The sequence below is a fragment of the Pristiophorus japonicus genome, chromosome 32 (genome assembly GCF_044704955.1).
Source record: "Pristiophorus japonicus isolate sPriJap1 chromosome 32, sPriJap1.hap1, whole genome shotgun sequence".
Classification (NCBI taxonomy): domain Eukaryota; kingdom Metazoa; phylum Chordata; class Chondrichthyes; family Pristiophoridae; genus Pristiophorus; species Pristiophorus japonicus.
This window is the reverse complement of record NC_092008.1, coordinates 3,889,224-3,902,296: the sequence shown is the minus strand read 5'-3', so window position 1 is coordinate 3,902,296 and position 13,073 is coordinate 3,889,224. Positions and strand designations below refer to the sequence as shown.

The following is a 13,073-nucleotide window of genomic DNA, read 5'->3' as shown; positions in this document are numbered from 1 at the left end:
CTGGGTCCGTGCAGCAGAGCGGGTCTCCAGTCGTCCTGGTTGACCCTTGCCCCTGGACCAAGACCTCGCTCCGTCAAGCCCCGTGTGGTGGCTGGTGTGCAACGGTCACCCCGCGTTAAAAAAATCCACCCACAGGCATCTTCCACCCTTCAGGATGTAGCTCGGGATCCGGAATATCGGGTCCCTCATAGACTTACCTTAACGGACAGGGTTTTAAACTCTAAAAAGGTGTATCTAAATTTAATTTTTATACGGTTTAAAACTCTTACGCTGGTAAAAGCTATGCGCCTGCTTTTACCAGGCGTAAAGGTTTGAAGGACATTTGCTGGCCATGAGTTGGGCAAATAGCCCAATCTCTCCCGTGCGGATGGCCTTATATCGGGGATGCGAAATCTTGACAGAGTGGATAAGCCGGTTTTTGGTCCGTGCGCATTGTGCTCGAAAACCGGCTTTCGCAAGGCCTCGCTGGGTCTGTACATGTTCCGTACAGACCCGGGGAGGCCAGGATGTTAGCCCCAGTATTTGTGTGGTTGGTCCAGTTAAGTTTCTGATCAATGGTGACCCCCAGGATGTTGATGGTGGGGGGGGGGGGGGGGATTTGGCGATGGTAATGTCGTTGAATATCAAGGGGTGGTGGTTTGATTCTTGCTTGTTGGAGATGGCCATTGCCTGGCAGTACTGAGGGAGCGCGTGCTGTCGGAGGGGCGGTACTGAGGGAGCGCCGCACTGTCGGAGGGGCGGTACTGAGGGAGCGCCGCGCTGTCGGAGGGGCGGTACTGAGGGAGCGCCGCGCTGTCGGAGGGGCGGTACTGAGGGAGCGCCGCACTGTCGGAGGGGCGGCACTGAGGGAGCGCCGCACTGTCGGAGGGGCGGCACTGAGGGAGCGCCGCGCTGTCGGAGGGGCGGCACTGAGGGAGCGCCGCACTGTCGGAGGGGCGGGATTGAAGGAGCGCCGCACTGTCGGAGGGGCGGCACTGAGGGAGCGCCGCGCTGTCGGAGGGGCGGCACTGAGGGAGCGCCGCGCTGTCGGAGGGGCGGCACTGAGGGAGCGCCGCGCTGTCGGAGGGGCGGCACTGAGGGAGCGCCGCACTGTCGGAGGGGCGGCACTGAGGGAGCGCCGCACTGTCGGAGGGGCGGCACTGAGGGAGCCCCGCACTGTCGGAGGTGCCGTCTTTCGGATGAGACGTTAAACCGAGGCCACTGTTTCGAAGAAGAGCGGTGTCCTGACCAATATTTATCCTTCAACCAACATGAGAAGAAAACAGATTATCTGATCATTATCATATTGCTGTGTGTGGGAGCTTGCTGTGCACAAATTGGCGTTTCCCACGTCACAACAGTGGCCACACTTCAAAAGTACTTCAACAGCTGTAAGGCGCTTTGAGACGCCCGATGGTCGTGAAAGGTGCTATATAAATGCAATGGTCTTTACTCTTAGCTGCTCACTGAGGCGGCCTCGCTAAGGCCACTGTGCAAGTCCGCGGTGCGACGAAGTGGTCTGAATGCACACAGTCGCTGAGCCAGGCAGTGGACAGAGCAGCGGCACACGGTCCGGGGGGGGGGGGGGGGGGGGAGTGGGTTTTGGGGGATACGGTGGGGATCGCCGGATGGTCCAGGCCAAGTCAAATATTGGCCGCCCAAGAATAGACGATGCGATTGGGCGGGTCCGTGCAGGATGGAGGGGGAGGGATGGGGGAAGTACCTGGTTCATCTTCTCCTTCAGCTCCTTCATCTCCCGGTCCCGCGAATGGACGGTGCGCTTGATGTCGTTGATCTTCGGCGCAAAGTTTGCGAGCTCGCTCTCCAGCTTGGACTTTTCCTGCAGCACAGGAGAAAAACCGTGAGAGCCGAGGGGGAGGGCTGGGGGGGGGGGGGGGGGGGGGCGGAGCGAGAGAGGGGGAGGGGCGGAGCGAGAGAGGGAGAGAGGGGCGGAGCGAGAGAGAGAGAGAGAGGCAGGCAGCGAGAGAGAGAGAGAGGCAGGCAGCGAGAGAGAGAGAGGCAGGCAGCGAGAGAGAGAGAGGCAGGCAGCGAGAGAGAGACAGGCAGGCAGCGAGAGAGAGGCAGGCAGCGAGAGACAGGCAGGCAGCGAGAGACAGGCAGGCAGCGAGAGAGAGACAGGCAGAGAGAGAGAGACAGGCAGAGAGAGAGAGAGAGACAGGCAGAGAGAGAGAGAGACAGGCAGAGAGAGAGAGAGACAGGCAGAGAGAGAGAGAGAGACAGGCAGAGAGAGAGAGAGAGACAGGCAGAGAGAGAGAGAGAGACAGGCAGAGAGAGAGAGAGAGACAGGCAGAGAGAGAGAGAGACAGGCAGAGAGAGAGAGAGAGACAGGCAGAGAGAGAGAGAGACAGGCAGAGAGAGAGAGACAGGCAGAGAGAGAGAGAGACAGGCAGAGAGAGAGAGAGACAGGCAGAGAGAGAGAGAGACAGGCAGAGAGAGAGAGAGACAGGCAGAGAGAGAGAGAGACAGGCAGAGAGAGAGAGAGACAGGCAGAGAGAGAGAGAGACAGGCAGAGAGAGAGAGAGACAGGCAGAGAGAGAGAGAGACAGGCAGAGAGAGAGAGAGACAGGCAGAGAGAGAGAGAGACAGGCAGAGAGAGAGAGACAGGCAGAGAGAGAGAGACAGGCAGAGAGAGAGAGACAGGCAGAGAGAGAGAGACAGGCAGAGAGAGAGAGACAGGCAGAGAGAGAGAGACAGGCAGAGAGAGAGAGACAGGCAGAGAGAGAGAGACAGGCAGAGAGAGAGAGACAGGCAGAGAGAGAGAGACAGGCAGAGAGAGAGAGACAGGCAGAGAGAGAGAGACAGGCAGAGAGAGAGAGACAGGCAGAGAGAGAGAGACAGGCAGAGAGAGAGAGACAGGCAGAGAGAGAGAGACAGGCAGAGAGAGAGAGACAGGCAGAGAGAGAGAGACAGGCAGAGAGAGAGAGACAGGCAGAGAGAGAGAGACAGGCAGAGAGAGAGAGACAGGCAGAGAGAGAGAGACAGGCAGAGAGAGAGAGAGACAGGCAGAGAGAGAGAGACAGGCAGAGAGAGAGAGAGACAGGCAGAGAGAGAGAGAGACAGGCAGAGAGAGAGAGAGACAGGCAGAGAGAGAGAGAGACAGGCAGAGAGAGAGAGAGACAGGCAGAGAGAGAGAGAGACAGGCAGAGAGAGACAGGCAGAGAGAGAGAGACAGGCAGAGAGAGAGAGAGACAGGCAGAGAGAGAGAGAGACAGGCAGAGAGAGAGAGAGACAGGCAGAGAGAGAGAGAGACAGGCAGAGAGAGAGAGAGAGACAGGCAGAGAGAGAGAGAGAGACAGGCAGAGAGAGAGAGAGACAGGCAGAGAGAGAGAGAGACAGGCAGAGAGAGAGAGACAGGCAGAGAGAGAGAGACAGGCAGAGAGAGAGAGACAGGCAGAGAGAGAGAGACAGGCAGAGAGAGAGAGACAGGCAGAGAGAGAGAGACAGGCAGAGAGAGAGAGACAGGCAGAGAGAGAGAGACAGGCAGAGAGAGAGAGACAGGCAGAGAGAGAGAGACAGGCAGAGAGAGAGAGACAGGCAGAGAGAGAGAGACAGGCAGAGAGAGAGAGACAGGCAGAGAGAGAGAGAGACAGGCAGAGAGAGAGAGAGACAGGCAGAGAGAGAGAGAGACAGGCAGAGAGAGAGAGAGACAGGCAGAGAGAGAGAGAGACAGGCAGAGAGAGAGAGAGACAGGCAGAGAGAGAGAGAGACAGGCAGAGAGAGAGAGAGACAGGCAGAGAGAGAGAGAGACAGGCAGAGAGAGAGAGAGACAGGCAGAGAGAGAGAGAGAGACAGGCAGAGAGAGAGAGAGAGACAGGCAGAGAGAGAGAGAGAGACAGGCAGAGAGAGAGAGAGAGACAGGCAGAGAGAGAGAGACAGGCAGGCAGAGAGAGAGAGACAGGCAGAGAGAGAGAGACAGGCAGAGAGAGAGAGACAGGCAGAGAGAGAGATAGCGAGCCCCTTGGTGTCACGCTCTCCGATGCTGACCTGCATGTTGAGGGAGAGATGGCGAGTCTTGGTCTGATCCAGGTCACTCTGCGAATATTTCAGCCGCATCTGGAGCCCGTGAGCCTGCGACTGGACCTGTCGAAGTTCCGCCTCCTTCCGCTTAATCTTCATTTGCTCCTGTCACGGGAATGAACACACACACACACACACACACACACACACACACACGCAGAACCGGTTACCTCAGTCCAGTGAGCCAAAAGCCGTTGAAAAAAAAAAAAAAAATCGCACCGTAAAAACCCAAACTTGCAGTTCGGACTCCGAACCCGGTGTCATGGGGGTCTGCGCGGTGTGTGTACGACGCGCAGAAAGCCGGCTTTTCCCATCCGTCAAGTTCTGGCTCGACAGATCGCACGCATCCCGGCAGCCAGGACATTCGCATGGGCAAGACTGTGCCATTCGCCCAAACGTTGCCCTGCAACTGTCCGGAAAACTGCGCCTGGCAAAAGCAAACACGTCGCCTACTTTTACCAGCGTAAGACTTTTAAAACAGATAAAAATAAAATTTTTACAACACATTTTCACGTGGAAAAGCCCGCCTACGAAGGTAAGTTTATTTTAAACCATAATTAAAAAACTTTTTTTTAAAAAAAACAGTATATATATTTTTCTCGAAGACATTTATTAACTTTAATCGTGATTCTTTTTTCCTATTTTTTTATTGGTGTGTGGGTGTTGGGGAGGTTCTCAATCAGATAACGCAGTTCCCATTATTATGAATGAAAGTATACTTTACCTGGATTGGGTGCCCCGTGCCATCAGAAACAGGAGCAGGAGTGGGCCATTCGGCCCCTCGAGCCTGCTCCGCCATTTAATACCATCATGGCTGATTCGATCATGGACTCAGCTCCACTTCCCTGCCCGCCCCCTTATCGGTTAAGAAACTGTCTATCTCTGTCTTAAATTTATTCAATGTCCCGGCTTCCACAGCTCTCTGAGGCAGTGAATTCCACAGATTTACAACCCTCTGAGAGAAGAAATTCCTCCTCATCTCAGTTTTAAATGAGCGGCCCCTTATTCTAAGACCATGAATGGCCTACTCCTGCACCTATTTTCTATGTTTCTATGTTTCTAGTCTCCCCCATCAGTGGAAACATCCTCTCTGCATCCACCTTGTCGAGCCCCCTCATAATCTGATACGTTTCGATAAGATCACCTCTCATTCTTCTGAATTCCAATGAGTAGAGGCCCAACCTCCTCAACCTTTCCTCATAAGTCAACCCCCTCATCCCCGGAATCAACCGAGTGAACCTTCTCTGAACTGCCTCCAAAGCAAGTATATCGAAGTACTGGCCACATGTGATCAGCTCCGCTGGGCAGGGCCCACATTGTCCGCATGTCCCCCCGACACGAGACTCCCAAAGCAAGCGCTCGACTCGGAACTCCTTCGCGGCAAACGAGCCAAAGGTTGGCAGAGGAAACGTTACAAGGGACCACCCTCAAAGCCTCCCTGATAAAGTGCAACATCCCCACTGACACCTGGGAGTCCCTGGCCAAAGACCAGTCCGCCCTAAGTGGAGAGGAAGTGCATCCGGGAGGGCACTGAGCACCTCGAGTCTCGTCGCCGAGAGCATGCAGAAAACAAGCGCAGGCAGCGGAAGGAGCGTGCGGCAAACCAGTCCCACCCTCCCCTTCCCTCAACCACTGTCTGTCCCACCCTGTGACAGGGACTGTGGCTCCCGTATTGGGCTGTTCAGCCACCTAAGGACTCGTGTTAAGAGTGGAAGCGAGTCTTCCTCGATTCCGATGAGGATCCCATCTTAAATACGGAGACCAAAACTGCACGCAGTACTCCAGGTGTGGCCTCACCAACACCCTGTATAACTGGAGCAGGACTTCCCTGCTTTTATACTCCATCCCCTTTGCAATAACGGCCAAGATACCATTGGCCTTCCTGAGAGAGGAGGCCTTAGGCTCGCTGGTGGGCCCAGGAGGAAAAGGTATCTTTTCTCTGGAACAGAGTTGAACGCCCGGGGGGGGGGGGGGGAAGAAACCGGGATTTCAAGGCCAATTACTTTCTCACAACCCCATCGCTGTGCAAATACGCTCTCTCTCTCTCTCACCTTTAGCTCCTCAGTTAGCTTCTCTTTCTTGCTCTTGAGTTTCTCGACCGCCTTCTCGTCCCAGCGCCGGGCTTTGGCCTTCAAGTCGCTGGCACCGCCAGAGATCACCCCGGATTTCTGGAACAGGGTCCCGTCCAGAGCCACGGTCTGCCGGGGGGGGAGGAGGGGAGAGTGAGTTCGTGAGCTGCGGGCGGGGGAGGAACGACGGAACGGTGAGGAGAGGAGCTCCCAACGCTGGCGCACACGCGGACCCCCGCCAGGCACGGGGGAGCTCAGCGCTTTGAAGCCGCGTGACGCAGTGCTGGAGGGTGGGGCGGTGCTCAGACCGGCCGGCAAGATTAGAACGCAAGATTATAGGAGCAGGAATAGGCCATTCGGGCCGCACAGGAAATGAGCGCAGGCGACCAAAGGCAGGTCGGTTTTAAGGAGCGTCTTGAAGGAGGAGAGAGAGGCGGGAGAGGTTTAGGGAGGGAGTTCCGGAGCTCGGGGCCCAGGCAACAGAAGGCACGGCCGCCGATGGTGGAGCGATTATAATCAGGGATGGTCAAGAGGGCTGAATTTGAGGAGCGCAGAGATCTCGGTCGGTTGTGGCGCTGGATGAGATTACAGAGATAGGGAGGGGTGTAGGGGCTGGAGGGAGTTATAGAGATAGGGAGGGGTGTAGGGGCTGGAGGGGGTTATAGAGATAGGGAGGGGTGTAGGGGCAGGAGGGTGTTGAGATAGGGAGGGGTGTGGGGCTGGAGGGGGTTACAGAGATGGGGAGGGATGTAGGGGTGGAGGGGGTTACAGAGATAGGGAGGGGTGTAGGGACTGGAGGAGGTTACAGAGATAGGGAGGGGTGTAGGGACTGGAGGAGGTTACAGAGATGGGGAGGGGTGTAGGGGGTTACAGAGATAGGGAGGGGTGTAGGGGGTTACAGAGATAGGGAGGGGTGTAGGGACAGCAGGGTGTTGAGATAGGGAGGGGTGTAGGGGCTGGAGGAGGTTACAGAGATGGGGAGGGGTGTAGGGGGTTACAGAGATAGGGAGGGGTGTAGGGCTGGAGGAGTTAGAGAGATAGGGAGGGGTGTAGGGACTGGAGGAGGTTACAGAGATAGGGGGGGGTGTAAGGGCTGGAGGGGGTCACAGAGATAGGGAGGGGTGTAAGGGCTGGAGGAGGTTACAGAGATAGGGAGGGGTGTAGGGACTGGAGGAGGTTACAGAGATAGGGAGGGGTGTTGGGGCTGGAGGGGCTTACAGAGATAGGGAGTGGTGTAGGGGCTGGAGGGGGTTACAGATAGGGAGGGGTGTAGGGGCTGGAGGGGGTTACAGATAGGGAGGGGTGTAGGAGGTTACAGAGATAGGGAGGGGTGTAGGGGTGGAGGAGGTTACAGAGATAGGGAGGGGTGTAGGGGCTGGAGGGGGTTACAGATAGGGAGGGGTGTAGGGGCTGGAGGGGGTTACAGATAGGGAGGGGTGTAGGGGGTTACAGAGATAGGGAGGGGTGTAGGGCTGGAGGAGTTAGAGAGATAGGGAGGAGCGAGGGCCATGGAGCGATTCGAATACACGGATGAGGATTTTAAAATCAAGGCGTTGCCGGAGCGGGAGACAATGTCGGGCAGCGAGGCCGGGGGGGGGGTCTCTGCAGGAGGATATAGATAAAAGCTGCAGGGGGAAACGTATAGAGGAACTAAAGGTGTGGAGGCAGCAGGCCCCGGCTCCTCCCCAATTGGCGGTCGAGGACGCACCTTGTGCCTCTGTGCCCCCCCGAAGGCGATTCGCCGGGCATCCTCGACGTTGTCGCACACCAGTGCATTGCCGCAGGCGTACTGCAGTGCCTTCTTAATGTGGGGCGGCTCGTAGCGGATCACGTCGATGACCAGCTTGGCTCCCCGCAGCTCGCGGAGCTTCTCGTCCGTCGGCTTGACCTGGAAACAGAGGAGACATAGTCAGCTGGGCGAGGCGTTACTGTACCCCAGTGTTATACAGGGGCAGGCCTGTACCCCAGTGTTATACAGGGGCAGGCCTGTACCCAGTACTGTACCCCAGTGTTATACAGGGGCAGGCCTGTACCCACCAGTACTGTACCCCAGTGTTATACAGTGACAGACCTGTACCCACCAGTACTGTACCCCAGTGTTATACAGTGACAGACCTGTACCCACCAGTACTGTACCCCAGTGTTATACAGTGACAGACCTGTACCCACCAGTACTGTACCCCAGTTATACAGTGACAGACCTGTACCCACCAGTACTGTACCCCAGTGTTCTACAGTGACAGACCTGTACCCACCAGTACTGTACCCCAGTGTTATACAGTGACAGACCTGTACCCACCAGTACTGTACCCCAGTGTTATACAGTGACAGACCTGTACCCACCAGTACTGTACCCCAGTGTTATACAGTGACAGACCTGTACCCACCAGTACTGTACCCCAGTGTTATACAGTGACAGACCTGTACCCACCAGTACTGTACCCCAGTGTTATACAGTGACAGACCTGTACCCACCAGTACTGTACCCCAGTGTTATACAGTGACAGACCTGTACCCACCAGTACTGTACCCCAGTGTTATACAGTGACAGACCTGTACCCACCAGTACTGTACCCCAGTGTTATACAGTGACAGACCTGTACCCACGAGTACTGTACCCCAGTGTTATACAGGGGCAGGCCTGTACCCACCAATACTGTACCCCAGTGTTATACAGTGACAGACCTGTACCCACCAGAACTGTACCCCAGTGTTATAGTGACAGACCTGTACCCACCAGTACTGTACCACAGTGTTATACAGTGACAGACCTGTACCCACCAGTACTGTACCCCAGTGTTATACAGGGGCAGACCTGTACCCACCAGTACTGTACCCCAGTGTTATACAGTGACAGACCTGTACCCACCAGTACTGTACCCCAGTGTTATACAGTGACACACCTGTACCCACCAGTACGGTACCCCAGTGTTATACAGTGACAGACCTGTACCCACCAGTACTGTACCCCAGTGTTATACAGTGACAGGCCTGTACCCACCAGTACTGTACCCCAGTGTTATACAGGGGCAGGCCTGTACCCACCAATACTGTACCCCAGTGTTATACAGTGACAGACCTGTACCCACCAGAACTGTACCCCAGTGTTATAGTGACAGACCTGTACCCACCAGTACTGTACCACAGTGTTATACAGTGACAGACCTGTACCCACCAGTACTGTACCCCAGTGTTATACAGTGACAGACCTGTACCCCAGTGTTATACAATGACAGACCTGTACCCACCAGTACTGTACCCGTGTTATACAGTGACAGACCTGTACCCACCAGTACTGTACCCGTGTTATACAGGGGCAGGCCTGTACCCACCAGTACTGTACCCCAGTGTTATACACTGACAGACCTGTACCCACCAGTACTGTACCCCAGTGTTATACACTGACAGACCTGTACACACCAGTACTGTACCCCAGTGTTATACAGGGGCAGACCTGTACCCACCAGTACTGTACCCCAGTGTTATACAGTGACAGACCTGTACCCACCAGTACTGTACCCCAGTGTTATACAGTGACACACCTGTACCCACCAGTACGGTACCCCAGTGTTATACAGTGACAGACCTGTACCCACCAGTACTGTACCCCAGTGTTATACAGTGACAGACCTGTACCCACCAGTACTGTACCCCAGTGTTATACAGTGACAGACCTGTACCCACCAGTACTGTACCCCAGTGTTATACAGGGGCAGACCTGTACCCACCAGTACTGTACCCCAGTGTTATACAGTGACAGACCTGTACCCACCAGTACTGTACCCCAGTGTTATACAGTGACAGGCCTGTACCCACCAGTACTCTACATCATGGGCTGCCCCGACCTGTGTGGGAACACCACCGCAGGGTCGGGGTTATAAACAGAGCTGGAGTGCGCGGGCCCTGGAACACCGTGGGCGGAGGTGCGGCGAATGAGGGTACGGGGCCCAGAAGAGCCCAGGTGCCCAGGGGCAGCACGGGCCCAGCCCACACTGTGTGCGATATGTTGTGTGCACTGGGTCCGTGCAGCAGAGCGGGTCTCCAGTTGTCCTGGTTAACCCTTGCCCCTGGACCAAGACCTCCCTCTGTCAAGCCCGTGTGGTGGCTGGTGTGCAACGGCCGTTAAAAAAATCCACCCACAGGCATCTTCCACCCCCTCAACTGGAGTTCAGGACCTGGAACATCGGGTCCTTCATTGAAACGTCTGTGAACTCTTGTGGCAGCAAGTCATCCTCGTTCAAGGGACCGCCCGTGATGACGATGAGTGTTATGCCGTTGAAATGCTCGCAAATTTTAATGCTGGAAGTGCAGAACCAAGTAGGACGTAAAGACCTTGGAGAGGGCGCAGAGGAGATTGACCAGAATGGTTCCAGGGATGAGGGACTTCAGTGACGTTCGGGAGACTGGAGAAGCTGGGGCTGTTCTCCTCAGAGCAGAGAAGGTTGAGAGGGAGACTGGCCAGCATGGTACCGGGGACGAGCGACTCAAGTGACGTGGAGAACTGGGCTTAGCGCAGAGGTGGTTCGAGGGGTTTAAAATTACAAGCGGATTCTGATGGCGTCAATAAGGAGAAACAGGTTCCGCCGGCAGGTAACCAGGGCAGGGGCAGCTTTACGATCACTGGCAAAAGAACCGGAGGGGGGGGGGTGGTGGAGAGATGAGGAAAAGTATTTTCACACAGTGAATTATGGTCTGGATCGTGGAGCCTGAAATAGATTCAACAGTAACTATCGGATAAATAAATGTGCTGGGTTGTGGGAAACGAGCAGGGCGAGTGTTGGGACAAATTGGATCGCTCGCTCACAGGCACGGCAGTCCCAATGGCCTTCTCCTGCGCGGTGAGATTCATAGAAAAAACATAGAAAATAGGTGCAGGAGCAGGCCATTCAGCCCTTCTAGCCTGCATCGCCATTCAATGAGTTCATGGCTGAACATGAAACTTCAGTACCCACTTCCTGCTTTCACGCCATACCCCTTGATCCCCCGAGTAGTAAGGACTTCATCTAACTCCCTTTTGAATATATTTAGTGAATTGGCCTCAACTACTTTCTGTGGTAGAGAATTCCACAGGTTCACCACTCTCTGGGTGAAGAGGTTCCTCCGCATCTCGGTCCTAAATGGCTTACCCCTTATCCTTAGACTGTGACCCCTGGTTCTGGACTTCTCCAACATCGGGAACATTCTTCCTGCATCCAACCTGTCCAAACCCGTCAGAATTTTAAACGTTTCTATGAGGTCCCCTCTCACTCTTCTGAACTCCAGTGAATACAAGCCCAGTTGATCCAGTCTTTCTTGATATGTCAGTCCTGCCATCCCGGTAATCAGTCTGGTGAACCTTCGCTGCACTCCCTCAATAGCAAGAATGTCCTTCCTCAAGTTAGGAGACCAAAACTGTACACAATACTCCAGGTGCGGCCTCACCAAGGCCCTGTACAACTGTAGCAACACCTCCCTGCCCCTGTGAATGCCCGTTATTACGGTGTGCGGACGGGCGCGAGTGGCTGGCACACGGCAAGCTTGAAAAGCCCCAAAGCCACTCGCGCGTCCTCGAAAGGTCGAGATGGGCGAGCCCCGCCAGGACGCTGGAACGAAACTGGATCGGAGCTCGCAAGACCGTAAGAATTCGGAGCAGGCCATCTAGCCCCTCGAGCCTGCTCCGCCATTCAACAAGACCGCGGCTGATCTGGCCGTGGACTCAGCTCCACTTACCCGCCCGCTCCCCGTAACCCTCAATTCCCTTATTGGTTCGACATCTATCGATCTGTGATTTGAATACATTCAGTGAGCTAGCCTCACCTGCTTCCTTGGGCAGCTCCTCTCCCTGGTGTTCCCTCGTGGCTGCAGTGTGCACCGTCCACAAGATGCACCGCGGCAACTCGCCAAGGCTTCTTCGGCAGCACCTCTCGAACCCGCGACCTCTACCCGCCTAGAAGGTCAAGGGCAGCAGGTCCATGGGAACACCACCCCCCTCCACGTCCCCCTCCCAGTCACACACACCATCCCTCGACTTGGAAATATATCGGCCGTTCCTTCATCGTCGCTGGGTCCCAATCCTGGAACTCCCTCCCTAACAGCACTGTGGGAGCACCTTCACCACACGGACTGCAGCGGTTCAAGAAGGCGGCTCACCACCACCTTCTCAAGGGGCAATTATGGGACGGGCAATAAACGCCGGCCTTGCCAGCGACGCCCACATCCCAGGAACGGATATTTTAAAAAAAAAACGCCCCCGTCTTAATTGATTTAGACTCCCCCCTCCCACTCTTTTGAGCCTGGGACCGGGTTGCTTGGTGAGGAAAAAGGCCCCCCCACCCCCAATCCCTCCCGCCTGCATTCCCCTCACTGACCTCCAGGTAGTCGAGTGGCAGGAATGTCTCGGGCTCTCCGCGCTGCTCCTTGATGTACTGGATGCAATCGCGCCCGGTCTTTTCAGTGTCCACGATGATGGCGTCCATGTTTTTGCCCAGCACTTTGGTGACGGCGATCTGATATTTTTTCTGCGTGGGCTGGCACAGGTCGATCAGCCGGCCGTACTGCGGGCGCACGCGGCAAATAGGGGAGAGAGAGAGAGAGAGAGAGACGGGTTCAACGAGCAGACTCGCAGTTCGCACAGCGCCCGTCCGCGTACACAGGGTTACGGCCCAGCTCAGCCGCGGGGGTACGTTAACAAAACAGTTACATTGTGACCACGCTCGACCAGCTCCGCTGGGCGGGGCCACATTGTCCGCATGCCCCCGGGCACGAGACTCCCAAAGCGAGCGCTCTACTCGGAACTCCGAACTCCGACACGGCATGCGAGCCAAAGGTGGGCAGAGGAAACGTTACAAGGGACCACCCTCCTTGATAAAAGTGCAACATCCCCACCGACACCTGGGAGTCCCTGGCCAAAGACCAGTCCGCCCTAAGTGGAGGAAGTGCATCCGGGAGGGAGCTGAGCACCTCGAGTCTCGTCGCCATGAGCGTGCAGAAACCAAGCGCAGGCAGCGG

At 55.8% G+C, this 13,073-nt stretch overlaps 1 protein-coding gene across 2 annotated transcripts in view; it reads right to left on the bottom strand.

The window, feature by feature from the left end:
• The window catches only part of LOC139240450 (structural maintenance of chromosomes protein 1A), a 72,439-nt gene that overhangs the window by 34,801 nt on the left and 24,565 nt on the right, over positions 1-13,073 (bottom strand). For both annotated transcript variants that reach the window (XM_070868976.1, XM_070868977.1), the window contains exons 10-14: positions 12,434-12,619; positions 7,795-7,974; positions 6,069-6,215; positions 3,985-4,122; positions 1,703-1,819 (exon numbers count right to left, since the gene is read on the bottom strand). In XM_070868976.1, coding sequence (XP_070725077.1) covers positions 1,703-1,819; positions 3,985-4,122; positions 6,069-6,215; positions 7,795-7,974; positions 12,434-12,619 — 768 coding nt within the window. The remainder of the gene's footprint in view (positions 1-1,702; positions 1,820-3,984; positions 4,123-6,068; positions 6,216-7,794; positions 7,975-12,433; positions 12,620-13,073) is intronic.